General features: G+C 37.5%; 1 protein-coding gene across 2 annotated transcripts; it reads left to right on the top strand.

Annotated features, from left to right (window-relative positions):
- The first annotated feature begins 1,036 nt into the window (after nt 1-1,036).
- On the top strand, nt 1,037-19,453 carry LOC103701247 (nicotinate phosphoribosyltransferase 2-like). 2 transcript variants are annotated; one of them, XM_088720506.2, is made up of 16 exons: nt 1,037-1,738; nt 3,441-3,909; nt 5,742-5,886; nt 8,821-8,940; nt 9,083-9,217; nt 9,326-9,387; nt 10,307-10,382; nt 11,743-11,844; nt 13,575-13,691; nt 14,650-14,708; nt 15,590-15,764; nt 17,158-17,292; nt 17,404-17,502; nt 17,824-17,932; nt 18,748-18,860; nt 19,068-19,453. In XM_088720506.2, the coding sequence occupies exons 2-16, from the start codon at nt 3,731-3,733 to the stop codon at nt 19,143-19,145; spliced, it is 1,704 nt and encodes a 567-aa protein (XP_088576632.1). In that variant the 5' UTR covers nt 1,037-1,738; nt 3,441-3,730; the 3' UTR covers nt 19,146-19,453. The 2 variants fall into 2 exon arrangements, with proteins under 2 accessions (XP_088576632.1, XP_026658093.1); XM_026802292.3 differs by lacking the exons at nt 1,037-1,738; nt 13,575-13,691 and having other exon boundaries at nt 3,272-3,909.
- The last annotated feature ends 662 nt before the right edge of the window (nt 19,454-20,115 follow it).

The following is a 20,115-nucleotide window of genomic DNA, read 5'->3' as shown; positions in this document are numbered from 1 at the left end:
CGTTGCTTTGTGAGACTTGTAGGTTGGTTCGGAAGTTAGGCTTTTTTTAGGCAGCACAAGTATTTCGAGAGGCAAATAGAGCAGCAGGCTGAATTGCCTCATTTGTTGTTCGGCACTCCGAAGAGTTCATCTGGACAAGTGTAGCAGATATACTCTCTCCCTTGCATCATTTTTTTCTTGATTTGGCAGGTTGTACTCATATTAGAGCCATATGAAACGTCGTTGTTAAATAATAATAATAATAATAATAATAATAATAATAATAATAAAAGAAGAAGGCCAAGCATTGTGATCCCATGGTTCAATCCACTTTAATGTTGATGGAAGGTAAAATGGATCGTCCTACTTCAACATGGAACCACCCAAACTCCATCGAGCGAGCCGACCATGGCTAAGAGCCAGGCTGACCTCAACCCCACCAAGTGCCAGGCAGACCCCGGCCTTGCCAAGAGGCCAGAGCCGACCTCAGCCCGCCAAGAGGCTTGAGCCGACCTCAGCCCACTAAAAGCCGAGCCAACCTCCACCAGAGGTCAGAACTAGCCTCAGCCCGCCAAAGGTCGAGTCGATCTCCACAAGTGGTTGGAGCCGACCTCGCCAAGCATATGCCACAGTCTCCAAGCCTGTCCGACCTCGACTCGAGGTCGAGCCAACCTCAGCCATGTCAATCTTGGTCTCGCCATCTCCAAATCTTTGTCAAAGATCTGGCGGATCCTCAGGACAAGACTGAAGAAATATCTCCTAAATTCCCATCGAAGGCCTCACGGATCCTCGGAGCAAATCTGGAATGATGTTTCCCAGATCCTCCACCGGCGGGATCAGTCTCTGTGATTCGTGCCGTCTCTAGCTATTGGTCCACTGATCACATCTCAGTCTGAGATTTCAGATAACAACCGTCACTCTCACCCTATAAAAAAGAGGAAGGGGGGAAAGGCTCTCGGTAAGCTGGACAAGCTTCTACAAGCTACTACAAAATATTTTGAGCCATAAGAGGCCAAAAAAAGGCACTCATAAAGCTTCCCTTCATTAAAAAAAAAAAGAGGTCCGGCTAACTTAGTCATGGAAGGGCCTTCGTCGGAACTCCCGTCGGAGGTGGCACCCTTTCTCCGTCCCGGCCGGCATCTTCTCAGAGGCACCCCGGACCACCGGAGGCAGTCCTTTTTCTCCCTCCTCGGCCGGCGTCCCCTCTGGCTCCCTTCCTGCGTGGTCGCCCTCATGCCAGATTTCAACCACAACAGATGTGATGGCGACCACCGCAACCATGACTCATGCGTCATGATCGACGACCAATCAATCCTTTTTCCTTCTTCTTCTCTACCTCTTCCTCTTTTCCAGGGACGCATGCGATCCCAGCCCGCCCACACGCATGATTCCTCGCTCCCATCCTTTTCAAAATAGTGCCGCAGAGCATGCAGATCGCAAGCTCCACCCGGCCACTCGGGAAGAGTACAAACCGAACACCAACACTCTGCGAACCAAAAGGAGTGGAAGAAACACGGAGGCGCCGGAGCGTGGCGGCGTCCGGGCTCGCCGCCGGCGGCCTCGGATACGATGACGGTGAACGGGTGGACCCACACGGGTGAGGTGGGATCCACCTGTGTTCTGTTCCCGGTCAACCTGGGAGGGGTGTCACGGGAGGCCGGTCTCCCGCCCGCCTTGCTTCTAGATATCATCTTCAAAGTCCCCTGCATCTAGAAATAGAGTATGCTGTTTCTAAGATGAAAGGCAAACTCCTAAGACGGTGGGTTTGCATATTTGGTTTCCACACAAAGACTAGCAGTTTTTTTTATCATATTTAACTGTAAAAATACTCGATTTAATTAACTATAGGAATAAAAATACAGTATAATCATCAAAGCTACTCCAATTTATCTTGATTGATGCGACCATGATCATCCATCAAGTGTTCCCCTCTCATGGATTAATGAACAATATCCATTCGATGTGCCAGATGCCGGCAAGCGCCTATAATAACAATGTAAGAGTTCAATATTATAAATCTCAAAAGGAGAAGAAATATTTTGAAGTTTATGTTTATTATACTTGCATCCAATAATATGTAAAACCTACATTTACACTCAGTTAAATCATGTAGGGTTATCTTGGTCATTTTTTAAAATTTTTCTGATGTAAAATTTAGGTTCCATTAAAAGTTAATGGCTTGATTAACGTTCTATTAAGTTATAAGTTAAAGTATTTGATAAAAATAAACATCAGTAGGGTAAGTGTAGATTTTTCATACTATTGAGTGTAAATATAGTAGGTAGTTTCTGTAATTCATTCAATATTTTAAAAGGAGTATTATGATTATTATATAAGAGAGCTATTATAATAGCTATAGTGTTATATTATGACGTATATGTCAATACATATCAATACATTGATAAAAATGCAATCAATTAAGTATCCTGATAATATCACCTTTCAAGAAACAAATCTTGAAAGAATGGTATTGGTTACAAAGTAAACCGACATCGAGCTCAGAACTGATCTAACCAAGATCATTTTATCCATCATCGATAGGGCTTTGTACTACCATCCCTTCAATCGAGCATGCACACCCTGTTCTGCTGACGAGCACTCGACCCTCCGAAGGCTAAATCTTTAATTATCTTATATCACATGCAATCTTCATAGAGAATTATGTTATGGTCTTTTATGATTATAATATTAATATTAGTTTTAAACATTGATTTTTGTTAAAAAATCGATTTGTATCCAAATAATATTTGATTGATATTCAAATTTTGGTAGAAAAATATGGATATACCTGATATCCAATTTATATTTATTCATTCAGGACAAATAAGGATATACTTAATTTCTAATTTATATCTTACCAATTTAGAACAAATATAAATATTAATTTTAGTATCTATTTAATATCCATATATATATTTATGTTTATTGAATAATATGATTTAAAATCTGGATAAACAATATCCGATCCTTAGCCGATTGGTTTTCATTGGACACAAATCTATTTGTGGGCCACCGTGCTTAGAAGCTTCATGTTTACGGACTCAATTATGCAATACACAATATATTTCGTCACACATCAAGGTTTGTGAGCCACATATCAGTATTATGCAGCTAGAAAGATCAATGCAAGACAAACTATAATGGAACGAAAGTCCAACTCTGCCTAAATTTTCGCCTATGTACCCATGACAAAATTCATAATACATAAAAGAACTATTTACACCATCCTAGAAAGAAGCCAATGGGCCCCACTGTTCATTTGATGAATGGTCCTATGCATCATGGATCGTTAATCATCTTTCAAGATCATCAATTCAAGTCAACTCGAGTCCCACCTGTCAACAGTGTTACTCCCATGTTTTTTTGAATAGCCATTAAGCAAGGAATCCGCCGGCGCCGCCAGTACGACGAGCCCATCCTCGCCAAAGCGCTATTTTTTAATCTTTTCTTCTTTTTTCTAGTACTAACGCAGCGCCGGCCCCAGAGATCCAAGCCAATCCGATGCACGACACGTGTCCGTTCTCTCCAAAATATTCGCGATTCGATCGGAGACTATGTGAGGGATGAGAACGGAAATGAACGGCTTCCTGTTCTGGTCACCTCCGCAACGGCCGTCCTATTTAAGGGCTTCCCCCCTCGCCGTCCCATCTATCTCGGAAAACCTTCCGCCCTGCCGCCTTCCCTTCCGTTCTTTGCGGTGGCTCCGGCGATAGAAACCCTAGCGGATAGAGGGAAAAAGGAAAGCGGATCCATGGCGGGGAAGGCGGTAGCGGCGGCGGTTATGGTGAATGGATCGGTGGCGGAGAAGGAGGTGCTGGCGGAGATCGGCGGGGCGACGAATCCGATGGTGACCCCGCTCCTCACGGACCTCTACCAGTTTACCATGGCCTACGCCTACTGGAAGGCTGGGAAGCATCAAGACCGGGCTGTGTGCGTATGATCCCTTCCTCTCGGTCTCTCTATGCCCGCTTTCTTCTGTTTCTTGTTATGATTTGGTGCTGGAATGGATAACAGAGTAGGGATGCGGTGTTCTGAGATACGTATCGATAGTAGCTCTGTTTCTTGAATGTGGCTGGGATGATACGGCGTTCTATTTGAGTTGGCTATTTGAATGATTTGAGTTCTTTGTTTGCTAATTCGGTTTATTAGTTTTTCTCCCTTCGTTTTTTGCCAGGAAGATGGAAAAAAATAACATGTTTATTACATTAAAATTTCTTATAGTTTTCAAGTGGGATTTCTCCCTCTCTTTCCATCAAAAAAAAAAATCTTATAGTTCTGATCTATAGGGGAAAACATGTAGACTGTAATGTTCTTGATTGATGTTTTCCCTTCTTGGGGTCTCCCTGTCACCATGTTGTATGCCCACCGGAACGTCAGGAAACATCTTCACTGGGACGCACATGTCTGGCCGCTCGTACTTTCCTTGTTTCTTGGGATGAAATATTTGTTATTCCTCTTTCTTGCTATGATTCGACCATAGATTGAATGGTCAAGTAGGAATTTGATGGAGAAATTGATTGATCTGGGTTCTCTTTCGTGGATGTATGATGGAGCAGTTTGGAGTCTTTAGTAGCAGAAGCAGATAATTGGGGCTTCCTTTTCTTGTGAGAAAGATGCAAAAATAACACATTTTTGCTTTGGAATTTCTTGATAGTTTTATTATCCATGTGTATAGCTGGATAGCATAAAGTAATTACCTTGTACTATATTTTTGAGACATTTATTATGTGACTTATGTTTGCTTGTTTCTTTCAGCTTGGATATTGTTTATTTCTTTAAGCATAAGATTACAGCAAACAAATAGATGGGACAAAGTCTTCTTGGCTATGTTTATTGGTGTAGTTAAATTTTAAAACTAGTTTAGGCATTTGATTGTTATTGTAATGTTACGTGTTAGATGGATTGTTTTGCGTTGTCTTGGATATAGCAAAAATGAGAACGGCTATGGGTTAAATCAAGGTAGGATGAGACTTGATAGTCTTGTAGTGGGAACATCTCTATTGTTCTAATTTTTTATTTGATTTATTGCATAGACATACGGGGTTGACTTATGAGAATGGACTTCTTAAGATGAAGCTGAATACTTCGTTATGAAAGCAGCACAGCAAAGGGAATTAGTATCAGAGTTTCACTTTGTCACTCTGTTTGGATAAGTAGGTGAGGCAGGAAAATAAAAGAAAGGAAACGAGTGCAGATAATAGAAAGGAACTGAAGACGATTTCCTACATGTGAGAAAAACAGAGAAGAGTAAGGGAATTCCTCTTCTTTCCAAATCTCCTTACTTTCAGAGATCAATAAAGTAAGTTAGGAGAGAAACCTTGTTTGTATTATCCAAATGTGAAATTCTGACTTTCTTTTTCTTTCTCTCCTAACCAAACAAGGGATTCTGACTGTCTTTTATTATCTATTCCTCCTGTCCAAATCTTTCAATCAAAAAAGAGCATCAAGTCAAAATGCACGGTGATGAATTGTCGAATACGCCATCTGAACTCTCTCTCTTCTCCCCCCTCTCTTTCTCTCAATCATTGTTAATTATGAAACAATTTTTTCTTTTCTGGTTATTGAATGTCAATTCTTTTTTTAACTCAATAGAAGTCAACACTTAAGGTTGTGTTCTTTTTAGCTTCTAAGAATTTTCATGTGTATGATGGATATGTAAGTTATGGCTACTGTGACATAAGTAGGATATGAAATTGATTCAGCAGTTTCTTAAGATATTATATAGTGTATACCCTAATGTCCTTAACTTTAAGATGTTACAGGTTTGATCTGTACTTCCGAAAGAACCCCTTTGGCGGTGAATATGCTGTATTTGCTGGTTTGGAAGAATGCATTCGGTTTGTTGCCAATTTCAAACTTGAGGAAGAGGAAATCTCTTTCCTGCGCTCAATCATGCCTATGTGTGAGGTATGATATGCTATTCATGCTGCTGATGTTCTGATTTGATATGTGTTTTTATTGTCTATATTATTGCCATGTGCAAAGTATTATATTATTTTTATTCATTTGTCATGCATTGATCATTTTTCTTGGTGCAACCAATCTTGGAAAATGGTTTAGAATTTTTGTTTGGTCAAATTTGCTAGTTTCTTTTGATTGTGAACTATTCAAATCAGGGGGCAGCAATAAAGACATTTTGCGAAGAACTCCTTCATTATTCTTCATTTATGATTAACCAATAGAGAAACAGGGTTTTTGGCACATTACTTCTATATTTGACAAAGACTGCCTTTTATCCCATCTTCGCCCACCACCAGCCGCCTTGTCTCCTCTACCTCCATCTCATTCTCCTGCCTTGGTTCCAATCTGCCACCTCCCCTCCTCCCCCTCCACCTTGTTACCCTTCATTAGCCCAGCTCAACACCTCTTCCTTGTTCTCCATCGCTACTTTGTTTCCTCACCTCCTCTTCAACATGCCTACTGACATGGTTGAATAAAGCTGCAAATAGACATAACATGTAAATGGAATGCCAGTACATGCCACTATTTTGGCAATGATTTCAACCTCCATAGTCTGCCTTGCTGAGGTTCTCGATGGCCATGAAGTTGTGCCGTTTGTGGCTTGCAGGGAACCTATGACAACGAAGCCACAAGGTAGCAGTAGAGAGGGAGTGAAGAGATGGGGGTCAGGAGAGGAGGTGGCAGTTGTCGCCATGCGGAGATTGAAACATGGAGAGCTACCTCTCTTTTTCTTTTATGTCAACATCTGCTGTGTCAGTACCGGTTGCCTGGCAAAATGGGTCAGTACGATCCCACGTCGTGCCGTGCTGGCCTTGTATTGATATAGTAGAGGCGGGAGAGTGGGAGAACGGGAGAGAGGAAAAGAGAGAGAGAGAGTGGGAGAGGGAGGGAGAGGGAGAGGAATGAGGAGAGAGACCGGTCGGGGCCGGACAGAGACCAGGGAGCCGTAGAGGTGGGGCTCCACCTTCGATTCCTTGGTTCGTTCGAAACAGGGGCCAGAGGGGGCTCTTTTTATTTTTGAGAATTTTAAATGAAAGTTGACAAATCCATTGCTGACTTCACTTATTTTTTTCAATGGGTTTGCCGACTTTCACTTACAATTTTCAAAAATAAAAGGGCCCCCCATCGGGCTCTTGTTTTGAACAAAACAGGGGACCGAAGATGGAGCCCCACCTCCTCTGCATGGAGGCTCCTCGGTCTTCGCCGGCCGGCCCCGACTGGCCTCTCTCCTCATTCCTCTCTCTCTCTCTCCCCCACTCTCTCTCTTTTTCTTTTTTTCTTTTTTTTTTCTCTCTCCGGCGACGGGTCTTGGTTTCATTGCCGGAATTGTCCCGGTCTGCAACTGGGTGGGTCGGGACGGTTCTGCCGACCATGTTTTATATACTATAGCCCAACAAAATCAACTTAGTTGCGGTACTTGCCCTTTGTACTTGGGTTTAAAACCAGTGATTACTGGCTAAAAGAGGAGTCATCTCAGCTTGTTAGAAATTGAATGAACAATAATGTAAGAGTTAATAGAAAAATAAAGTTGCATTGAGATTTGGGAGTACTGTGGCAAAATCTATGGAATAAATGTTGGACGGGGTTATAGCTAACATCTGTGACTAGCCAATGAATTTATTTTATCATCTTTTAAATGGAGGCTGATAACTCTATAATCTATCCACATCTGTAAGTCAGTGGCAATATGGATTTTGCTTTCGGTTAACAGTTTTGGTAGGTACTTCATGATTTAATTGAGATTATGTGGCAATATTTAAATGCCAAATTGACTATTCTACAACATGCGTCCTTGCTGGAAAAGAAGTAATATTGCCAAAAGGTTTCAGGGCATTATAATAAGTGATTCTAAATGATGGATTAATTATGGGCAACTATTTGATGTAGCTGCTCGCTTGAACCTGAACAGGAAAACCAGTGACTTGAACAGGATTATATAAAATCAGAGGAAGGAGTAGAACATGATGGCAGAAAAGATGAAAGGAAACCATGGGAAAGGATAGGAGCAGAGACCAATTATGTAAGAAAGGAGAGAAATTGGTTCAAGAGATAATGAATGGGGATCAGAGAGCAAAGAATGTTGCACTCAAAATGGGGGTAGCCATTTATCAATCCTCCACCTCCTCGAGTCTCTCTCTGTCTCTCTATGTGTGTTTGTGTCTTAAATGAACAATATAAACAACCCAAGATGTAAGAAAATTCCAAAAAAATATTCTGCATGCATATGGATTCCCCCATCACATCGGCTTGTTCCCACTCTTTCTTTGAATAAGCAAAAAATTGTACCAAAAGGTATGGAAGTCCTGCTTCCTAATTTCTTCTTCCGTCACTTCATGAAGATATAAATGCACAAACCTATTTCTGCCACATTCTTGTATAAGACATTTTAGATTTAAGCTCATTTTATTACTTCATGAATTACATGAGGCTATGTCAACTGTGATTGAACATTCAATATTATCACAAATCTTGACTAGCATCGGATCATACTCATCGGTAGAAAACAATGGGTGTGAGCTTACATGAACTCTACATACACTCTACTTGCCTGGGTATAGTGAAGAAGATCTTTGATGTGTTTCGTCTCATTGAAAAACCTTTATGTGACATGCTTTAATATTATATAGAGTAGAATAGACATGCCATACACCTAGCCTTGTTACAATCAAAACATTCCAATATCTTACAGATTCTATTTAGGGAAAATTTATACTTGTTATCCTCTTTTTCTAGCTTGTGTTCATATAGAATACAAGATTTTTGCACAAATGGTTAACTTTAACTTTTTATGTTCTTTGTTAAGAAATGCATAGTGCCTCATCTTGCTAGTCCTGCCTAGCCTTATAGGATTTTAAATGTTTCCTTTCCCTCTCTCTCTAGGATGGGTTCTTTGATTATCTCAGGGAAGTTGACTGCTCCAATGTTGAGGTGTATGCTGTTCCTGAGGGTTCTGTTGTTTTCCCAAAGGTGCCCTTAATGAGAGTTGAAGGACCCGTTTCTGTGAGTAATTAAACAGTTGCTAGATTTGAAATCTTCTGCCTTTACTTATTTAATTCTAATCTTTGTTTTATTCTTTTGTACTATTGATGATTCTTGTTAAGCTTTCCATTTCACATATATTATTTTGTTATGTGTTTGCTAGATTGTTCAACTGCTTGAAACTCCATTTGTAAATCTTGTGAATTATGCGTCATTAGTTACTACAAATGCTGCAAGACACCGACTTGTTGCAGGAAAGTCAAAAACTCTCCTTGAATTTGGACTTCGACGTGCACAGGTCCCTCTTCCCCTCCCAGGACACCCCTCCATATTTTTTCTCATAGCATGCTAAGTGCTTTTTATGTGTTTCTTGATCTGAAAAACCTATACTTCTTCTGATGTTTAGGGGCCTGATGGTGGAATGAGTGCCTCAAAGTACTGCTATATTGGTGGATTTGATGCAACAAGGTCTACTATGTTGAAACAATGTACCATATCTTTAGTGGTTCTGCTTTCTGACTTTTCTGCTGATTGGATGATTTTATCTGTTTGAAAACTTATGATGCATTGATTTTCTCTGGATACTGCTAAATATGATCTGCTGTGCAACTTGTGGCAGAATTTACAAGAGTTACGCATATTAAACTTGATTATTATTTTCATCATATTTTGTTATAGTCATGTTTACTCCATTATCTGTATATCTATAATGTAGCTATAAAGTCCTCAAAGTGGCACGAGTTTGAAGCCACTCCTTTTTGGTGGAGATTGTGCTTTAGAATTTAGAATGTTAACTTTACTGATGGAAGTATGGAACAGTTAACTAGCAGACATGAGCTGTGTAAAACCTTATTTAAAACTTATATGCTTCTATTGTTTGGCTCATCATCATCATCATTATCTGAAAGATTAGGAGTGACTATGTGGAATTAATCCAAGCATCAGGTCCTATTCTTGTAATTTGTTTTAGTTCTAATTAATGATATCATCTCTTCAAAGTTACTAATCCTAGAACTAGATAAAATAGGTGGCCTAGTGCATGAGGATCCTACCATTACAGGGTTTGTGGATGGTTACATGTACACAGCCGTACCTCCACATGCAGAGAGGCTATTTCCGTATTCCGAACCTGTGACCTCCAAGTCACAGTGGAGTAACCTTGTCATTGCACCAAGGCTCACCCTCAAGCTTAGAACTAGATGGACATCCCTATTATTTGCATATAAGATTAGTAGGAAATATATTGGTATTACTATGATTGCTTGAATTTTTCTTACATAACAATCATCAAGACACAGTTCCTCCACCTTTTTCATGAAAGAATTACTAATTTTGTTTTTGGTTTCACTGTGTTGTTAATATCTTTCCTTACATCCTTTGCTTACAGCAATGTTGCAGCTGGAAAATTGTTTGGCATACCACTCCGCGGAACCCATTCACATGCCTTTGTTAGCTCATTCATGGTCAGTAGTTTCACCTACTAGTATATTATGCCTATGAATGTTATAGGCAAATCTGGAGTGTTGTCTCCATTCCTTTTCCAATACATGTGTAACATCATTTGTTTTTAACCATTACAGGGTCATACTAATTCATATAGGTTATTTCTTGCATATACTGACCATTATTAACAACAATGTATTAACGAGCTGATAGACGGCATGTAGCAGAGAGTAGATTTTCTAGCAAATAGCAGGTCTAAAGTGGAACTCAAAGCATGTTGCTAGAATATACCAATATTTTTTTCTTACCATCAAAAATTAATATTCCACATCAATTTCATGCGTCAACTTCTTGAAAACATAATCAAAAAATTCAAAAGCAAAGTTGTAAAAGTCCTTGAGCATCAGTAAACGTCCACAAATGAAAACATATTTTTTTTCTCCTATTCTATCATCATCCACCAAACATCCTAATATCACGCTAACATCCACATAATGTAAAAGTCCACAATCTAATACCACCATCCTCCAATAGCATCACTCGTAAGATAAAAATATCCATAGTAACATAATATCAAATTTAAAATAAATATGTCCACAATTATATAACATTATTCACTAAACAAAACATTATCTTCAAAGATAATAGACTCCACCAAAATATAGAGAAAAAATATCAAATGGTAATTTGATGATTTACTATCTCAATAATCAATGATCATCTGCTAGTTCTAGGAGGTTTACTCCTTGAGCATCAGAACTAGAGTTGTCTGAGTCATTGAGTTGGAAACTGATCAAGCCCACTATGGAATAAATCACTCATTTTATACCCATGGCATAGTGGTCACCGAAGCAGGTTTTCCCTAGATGTATTGAGCACTTCATATCCAAGTGTGATGTAGCGCCACTATGATAGCATAGTAGTTATGGGCTGAAATGGTTGTGGCAGCCGATTTTTAAGACAATGATTAACGAATTTCCAAGTTATTGTGCATAGTTCAAGGATTATGTATGGCAAGAGAAGAATTAAGCCTCCATTATTCTGAAGCAAAATTAGTTGGCATTCTTTCGTATCTTCTTTAATTTTGTTTTGTGAACCTTACGCGCGCGCTCGCACACTGCTCTTGGTTGTGCCATCAAACATGCACAAGTAGATACATGAGTGTGATGTATGGAATTGTTATAATATTTTACATGCAGAAAGGTTGTGAAGGCTTTTTACAGTGGAGGATTTCCATTGTTAAGTTATTACCATAACTAGTTGTTTATTTCTACATTTTTTATCACTAGTTGCTTGTTCTACATTTTCATTATTACAAATCAAAGCACGGACTAAGCTAACTTATTTATTGGTAAGCTAACTTATTTAGTGGTTTTGCAGAGCCCTGATGAGATCTTGGACAGAGCACTTCTGAGTCATGATGGCTCTAGTACTTGTAAGGATTTTGTTAGGCTGGTGCAGAGCTGGCTTAGCAAACTTCAGGTGGTTATTTGTTATATGGCAGTGCAAATATATCTGTCTTTATGATTGGACTTCTTTTTCGTATTACTTTTTGATTCTATCATCCATACACTATTTCAAACTTTATCCTTAGGTTCAGCTTTTTTGCATTTTAAGAAAATAATTGGATAGTCTGCTTTCCATGCTTGTGCAGGTTAATAGACCAAATTAGGTTCTTTCTCTGAATGTTTTGTATAATCTCCTCTTAGTTTACATTTTTAATTTTCGTTTAATCATCTGAAATGTGATGAACTGTTTATGTACGACAATAGCTGCTATTTTCCTGCAAATTCTAGTGGTGACTCTACATTGTCTTTTCCTGCTATTTTCCTTCCTTTCTTTCATTGTCATTCCCTTTTCTCATTGTCTATCTACATTTTGCTGCCGAATAGGGCCTTATATGGTTCCAAGTTCCAACTTGTCTGATAAATTTCTTCTTTGATGTTCAGCATCATTTATATTTTCTGCATCTTGTTTTTTGTGATACCTGTGGGAACATCGAGATGTCGGAATTCAGAAGTTTGTGGATTTTTTTTCTTTCTAAAAGAAAATTTGGCTAATCTGTAACTTTTGATCAGAGTTTATAATATTGGACTGAATTTGCAGGCTTGGCTTAAGAATACTGAAGAAAGATCTATCTAAAATCCAATTCCATGGTTTTGTGATATCAGATAGAAACAGTAATGGGTAGAAATTGGAAGAAAAGAAAATTACATAAAAGGCTGGGGGTAAAGATTTAGGATTAAGTAATGGGAATGATATCAGCCAATTTTCTTTTTGCTGGTCTAAAATGATAGCAGATAAAATAAGAAGTATGTAGAACAAGGATAATTGAGAACTGTATATGGGGGAATTGAACAAGGGTTCATTAAATGGCAGGAATCATGAAATGGCTGGTTTGCAGATTCTAAATAAAATTATTGCATCTAAAAAAAATGTAGAATATCTTACTAATCAGTTCTATTAGGTACTGTTATAGGGAATTAGCCAACACGTACTCCTTTGCAATCCTTGTCCATCACCATCAATGTTTCTTAATGGAGTCCTTTTGTTCGATAGGCCATGACACCACTAAAGAGTACTAGGAGCAAAGCGTTAGAAGTTTAATGTTCTAAAGAATCACATTTTATGAACAAATTTTAGAAATGTGCCATGTATATCCTTCTTATGTGTCATCCAGTCACTTAGATTTGGACCCTGGACCCTCCCACGTCAAAGAAAAAGAAAAAGAAAAAAAAGCATATCATGGATAGGCTGTACCCATGGTCCCCCCTTCCCCTTCTTCTTTAGACGTGCACAGACAAGCAAGATGCACCAAAATCCCCTTTCCATGAAGTGCGGTCTTTGTTTACTTCCTACATAATGTAGCCTTAGTTCTTAAGTTGGTTGTGTTTCTCTCTCTCCCCCTCCCCCCCCCCTTCTCTGTCTCATATAATCTCTAGATCTTTGGGCATCAGATTATGGACTGTTAAGATTGTTTGTTTCTAATAGTTATCTAATGGATGTACATATGCTGAATTTTCATGTATCGTGCTTGACTATTATGTTTGTGCGTTCATAGTATTTTGACTGTATGTTCTAAGAGTTGTCCCTCACTGGTGTATCAATTTATTTTTGGTTCAAATTAACATTTTATGTTCCTCTGTTTTCATTTATGAATTAAGTAAAGAATGAATATGGTCGAATTTACACTTTCCCTTTTCGGCCTTTAGCGGACAGGTTTGTTGCGTGGTGTTTTTGGTGAGACAAATCAGAGTGAGCTGGCAGCATTCACGTCATATGCATTGGCATTTCCGAATGACTTCCTAGCCCTTGTAGACACTTACGATGTATGTGGATTGTGGAATGATCTTGCAGTTTCTTTATTTCACCTTGATTATATGTTTCTCCTATTGCACTTGTTGTTTTACTATTTTTTTGGGTGTTCCTATTGTTCGATCAAATTATGCTCAATTAATTCTATGTTTTTAGATTTCATTCACAGTCACTTTTATCTGCAATTGTGAGACATATTAAAAAAGGGTTTTGTATTGCAGTTATTGTCTTTTCAAGCATCTTTGCCCTGGCTAGTATATAATGCACACATGCAACTATCTTTTGAAGTCTGCCATGATGGTAAATGTTTGAGATTATATGATGGTTTCCAAAACAAACAAGGTGCATGCAGCTTGTCTTCTTACTAGGCAACCACCCAAGCATATAATATTTGGAAAGAGTATTGATCAAATTGCTACCACAGCCTTATCCTAGCTGTACGACATATGACCATTGGATTTACAGTTACATGACACATAAACTATAGAAAAATATGGAGAATAGAGCCAAGAGGTTGTAGACATCTACAACAATAGCAACCAGCAGTTAACATTTTTTTAATGTTTTATTCTTTACTCAAATTTGTTTTCCTGCTTTCTTATTATTCCAAGATATTGTAGTCATGTCCTTATGGTTACATAGAATTACTTCTGATCATTCCATGCACTTCCATTTTTTATGCTTATATGTCAAGGTTACATGTTATGATCATGTGCTTGTTCATATATTGATTCTCTAGTATGTCATAAAACTGATGGTACACTCAGTTATTCTTTATGTTTACCTATTTTTCTATGTATATTTGTCAACTTAATATCTCACAACATGTTTCATTTTATATATTTTAATTATAACACGTTAATATATATACTGAACTTTGGACAGCATGAGTTTTGTTATACTATAATTGAATTATCATTATTGTCATATCCTGTTGGCTTATCAGCTTGTGTTAAACATTCTATTCATTAGGTTATGAAGAGTGGAATTCCCAACTTTTGTGCAGTAGCTCTAGCACTTAATGATTTGGGGTAAGTTCTGTACCTTTGAATTATTTTGGAGTTACCTTTGTTAAATTTTCGTTTCACATGTACAACATCTGAAAGAGTTATAGTTTAGAGTTGCATCTAGTTCAGCCATAATTTTGTTGGCTTTTGGCATGAACATAAATATGTTTGCTTCTATCTTATAGTTCACTCTGTAATATTTATGAAAGGTACGGGTCTTGAATTTTTTCTGGACTTTTCCAATATAATTTTGGTGGAAGGGTTGAGATAAAGATGCAAAAAGAGAAGCAAATAGAACCAAACTTAGGCTGAATTATGTCCTTGGAAAATTTTTAAATAACATCAAATTGTCAAAAGATAAGTCCTCATACACAGATCAATGTTGACTTAAGATAAATATTTCTCCAGTAACTTGAAGTAGCATAAGAGAGACAGTATGATTAGAGTGAGGCAAACTCACACACATGCAAACACACAGTCTTAATGCATAGTAAATTGTCCATGCTATGACATCAAAATGTCTGGCATGCCTCTCAAATGATGAATTAACTTGTGGCATGTCTGAATACACACATGCGCTTCTATCTAAGTTTTCAATATATTCATTTGGTGCATTAATAATAGAATTTATATGTATTGTGTGCAAATACACTCGATTCCTACAGATAACTACAAGCTCTGGAGGTCAGTTAGCCTAGCTAACATGATGCATATCTTTTTGATCAGTTTCTCTCATGCATAGTGCCAAACTATAGATTTATGTTCTTGATGATCTAGTGTCAATTTTCTTTAGGGGAGATTCTGAATTATTAACTAAATCAAAGTTTTATGGTTTAACTTTTATTTATAACTTGCATGATCCAATTTAATTTTATTAAGTGGCAAAGTAAATATTTCTGATGCAGGTATAAAGCACGTGGAATTAGGTTGGACTCTGGTGATCTAGCATATTTGTCATTTGAAGCTCGAAATATTTTTCATGCAATAGAAAAGGAATTTAATGTAGCCGGTTTTGGAAAAATGACAGTTACAGCTAGCAATGACCTTAATGAGGAAACACTTGATGCCTTGAACAAGCAGGTAAACAGTTCAAATGAAGTTACGCTGTTGGCGATATTTTCAGTTTTGAATTGCATGCTCTGTTGGAAAAAAATGACAAATGCATTAGAAGTTCTTTAGAGGGAGAAATTCTTGACAAAAGTTGCAAGAGTGAGGTTCCAGTAGGTCAATGACTTAGCAAGATGGCTTTATCATAGCTTACTGTTTAATGTGATAAGTTTTTTGTTCATTTGTTCAAGAACCTCTTTCGTTTCCGTTGTATGAGGCAAGTGTATGGCCTAGATCACCATCTTCTAATGCTACTGATATTTAATGGACCTTCTAGCCTTATCAGGTGTCATAAACAGTCCAGTCAGATCAAATTAAAATCTCTTGTATTTACTCGAATTCCAACATTTAGCATTGTTCATAAGAATGTCATTTATGCCCCCATTTTATGTCTTCTTGAACTTTCTATGAGGCTGCCCTTTCAAAGTTCATAGCTAGAGGATAACTACTACTTAGGTCGCTTATGGATATCAATTTGTGACAAGCTGATTTTTTGTATTGGGATTTCCACCGATCCACTTTTGATGTTATGCATTGAAGATCTCATCTCCAAAATTACTTGCGGGGAAGTTGGATTTTTTAAGATTAATTGCTAAAATAGGAGTTTTCAAATCATAGCCTAATATGTAAGACTAGAACTACAATGATAAGTATACGACAATCATTTCACACCAGATTGCATATCTATCAAGAAATAGTGGTATTGAGATTTCAGCCATACGAGGGCTCCAACCCTGGATCTCTCCCAAGTGGAAAGGATACGAACTGAGTTAAGGGCCTAAGGCTGGTTGGAACTGTAGTAGTTCACGAACTACTGGTAATGTTGTTGTCATCAATCAACTTGATATTTGTCAGTTTACAAGAAGCAGATGATTGGATAGTGAACTAGATGATCTTTCCAATGATCTAACCACATAAGAAAGTAAGCAGTGGAAAATTTATCCATGTTCGACAGATTTAGTTACCCTGATCATTATATGTTGCTCTTGGAAGCATGCTTGTGACTGAAAAAAATCCCATTTCATTACCTCAATGGTAAAGTTGAAACCTACCACCTGTATTACTTTTGTTTTCTTGCATATCTAGGTTCATAAAAGTGATATTTCAAAAGCAAGATTTCATTGTGATGATCTGTTGAGCTGTTTATCTGCACCTATAAAGCAGGTGGCAATTGCCAAGATTATCAACTTCATTAGACTATGACCTGAATAGGATATTTAGTTCTTTCATGTTATGTTTCCTATCCATGTTGTAATGTGCTATCCATAATGTTACTGGTTTCGAAGGTCCTAAATTCGCAAATTCTGCAAGCACTATACTTTCAATCCATAATGCTGCTATATGATGTTTTGATTTTTTTATGCAGGGACATGAGGTAGATGCCTTTGGTATTGGAACTAATCTGGTGACATGCTATGCTCAACCAGCTCTTGGTTGTGTGTTCAAACTAGTTGAGATAAATAATCAGCCTCGCATTAAACTATCTGAGGATGTTACAAAGGTAAGATCGTACATCAAAAGGAAAACTTGCTATGATTACTTTACATAAAAAGGAAAACTTCCTATTATTACTTGCTTTGACGGAGTTATTATTGTTTTTCTTATTCTCTAGGTCTCCATACCATGTAAAAAACGAATTTTCAGATTGTATGGAAGGGAAGGTTATGCATTGGTAGATATTATGACTGGAGAAAATGAACCACCTCCTACGGTATGTGATTATCTTTTGTTTGAAGTTGAGCCTTGGGGCTGATTATTTGCCAATTGGGAATGTCTGTCTTATCATCATTCAGATGAAGTTAATTAAGTAGGAAGAACAATCTATTATTGAATAATTGGATAGAACCTATTCAAGTTTTTATATGATGATTTAGCACTCTTTAGTTATTGGATCCCTGATGTTTCAATGCTGTTATATTTTAGGATTAGTTTTTCCATTGAGTTATACAGCAAGTTTGAGTACACTGTGTTGAGTAAAACTGAAGGATGTAAATCAACTACTCACCTTTTTTTCTTCTTTCCACATTTGTAGGTAGGAGAGCGTATTCTGTGTCGCCATCCATTCAGTGAATCTAAGAGAGCGTATGTTGTGCCACAACATGTAGAAGAGCTTCTGAAGTGTTACTGGCTGGGAAATTCAAGTATGAATCCTGAAGTTCTAGTTTGTTCTGGACTAGCTTGTTTCTGAGCATGACCTGCTTTCTTTAGCTTGCGGGTTGTTTATTATTTTTTCATTCTAAATGCATAGTGTGAAGATCAATGGTAAGAGATTGTCACTGTTAATATAGGATGGATTGAAGCTTATACTCATTCAATATGACTTACTCTCAGGTCCCACTACTGAGGAATAATATACAGATTCAGTTAACTGTCTAGTTTGTAGGTTGGAAACTCCAGTATATACTGATTATTATGGGAACAAATCCATCAATCAGTCTAGAAAGCTACCAAATGTTCTTTTGCATACAACAATTGTTGTCCATTGGTCCATTAAGGGAAGTAGTATGGTTATAGAAACATTTTGCTTGGGGTAACTGAATGGTAAGAGAATAAAGCCTGATTATATAAAGACATTCCTTTGTTTATGAATGCTTCCAATGGAACGACCCTCCCTTCCTCCTCTTTTCCTTATAACACTGGGTGTACTGCACAATTGAAACTAAAACCAAGAAACCAAGAATTTCTTTGATGTAATACTCACTCTTAGAATAGCTTCAGTTTACTTTTATTTAGCAAATATAAAGATGTAATACTCACACTTAGAATAGCATCAGTTTACTTTTATTTAGCAAATATAAAGATACATTGCAGCTACCGTTGTCACTTGTAGAGTTTCAATTCTTCTGAAACTAAATTCTTAATTTGGTAATCATAGATATGAAATTTTATGAATGCTGTCTTTTGGATTTTACCTATAAGTTGAATTGACACAGAAACTGTACGTCTGTTATTGTAGGTAAACGAAGAGAAGAACTACCTTCACTTGAGAAGATCAGAGCTCGTTGTATGCAACAGCTTGAACAAATGCGGCCTGATCACATGAGGAGGTTAAACCCAACGCCATACAAGGTTAGCTGTTGAATTTGCAATGTTTTGCATTCAATTAAATGTAACATTACACAACTTTATTCATACTGAATTTTAAGTATTAACATTCGGTTGGTTGACTAAACTTTATATTCAACTGAATGTAAAGCTTTTTTTTTTTCCTTCACAGCATCTAGATTGGCACATTGTATTGAATATAACTCTCACATTTACCGTACCACTGTCCAGGTAAGCGTGAGTGGGAAGTTGTACGACTTCATTCATTTTCTATGGCTCAGCGAGGCACCAGTTGGTGAATTGCAGTGATATACACATATACATACATACATGCAAATGTATGTATTTATTCAGGTGATAAGACAACAATTATCTCAGAAGAAATAGGATCTCAAAATGTTATGGGCCCATATTTAGTTGATAATAATATTTTTTGTGTATTTAAGGTGCCTGTATGATAAATTTTTTCCTATACATGGTTCATTCTCATTAAGTTTTGGAATTCTCTTGTATGGACCTCTTTGAGAGCTTGATTTAAAGAAACCATAATAATGGAAGAATGCTAGCACAGTCAGATGTATTATTATATCCAATTTATGAGGAGGTGCATTTTTAAATCTGCTTTGTAGAATTTTGATTCCTGCTTTGTAGAAAATCTTGGAACTGTTGGCTGGATGTTGGCGAGAAGCGAAATTAATATTATGCTTGTACACTAATCAAATAATTGTTTATGTGCGCCTCATCAATAGGACTACTATTTTTTCAGTAACTGCCTTCATTTTGGTTGAAACTACCAAGTGATGGGATATTATTTGCCATGTAGTTTAACTACTCTATAATTGGATGCAAAACATTTCTTTCAATATCTTATTACTGCCTAAAGATGAACCATTTTGTTGCCTAGCCCAGAAAATCTCCAAATTCTTGTGAACCCCTGCATTCATGTTGGAAGGAAAATATGGTGAATAACCGGGACCTTTCTGTTTCCATGCTTGTTAATTTCAATTGTAAGAAATCTAAAGCTACATGATTAGAATATTGCTATGTAATGTTAAAGCCTGATATACAGTATTGACATGTGAGGTTAAAGCCCAAATACATTATTGACCAATCCTCTAGTAGCTCAAGTTTTTGTAATTTAGTAGTATCAGAATTACAGGTCAAGCATTCAAAATCTCTTCCAACTTGATTATTCTTTAATTTGCCCATTTGTCGTCCTGCACGGTTTTATGTCTACGATCGTCTCCATTGTTAACATCAGATTGATTCAGTCGCAGAA

This window comes from Phoenix dactylifera, chromosome 4 (genome assembly GCF_051530095.1).
Source record: "Phoenix dactylifera cultivar Ajwa chromosome 4, Ajwa_hap1_PhDact_Kaust_v1.1, whole genome shotgun sequence".
Taxonomy (NCBI): Eukaryota; Viridiplantae; Streptophyta; class Magnoliopsida; order Arecales; family Arecaceae; genus Phoenix; species Phoenix dactylifera.
The sequence above is the reverse complement of the archived record's forward strand: the minus strand, read 5'-3'. Positions and strand labels throughout refer to the sequence as shown.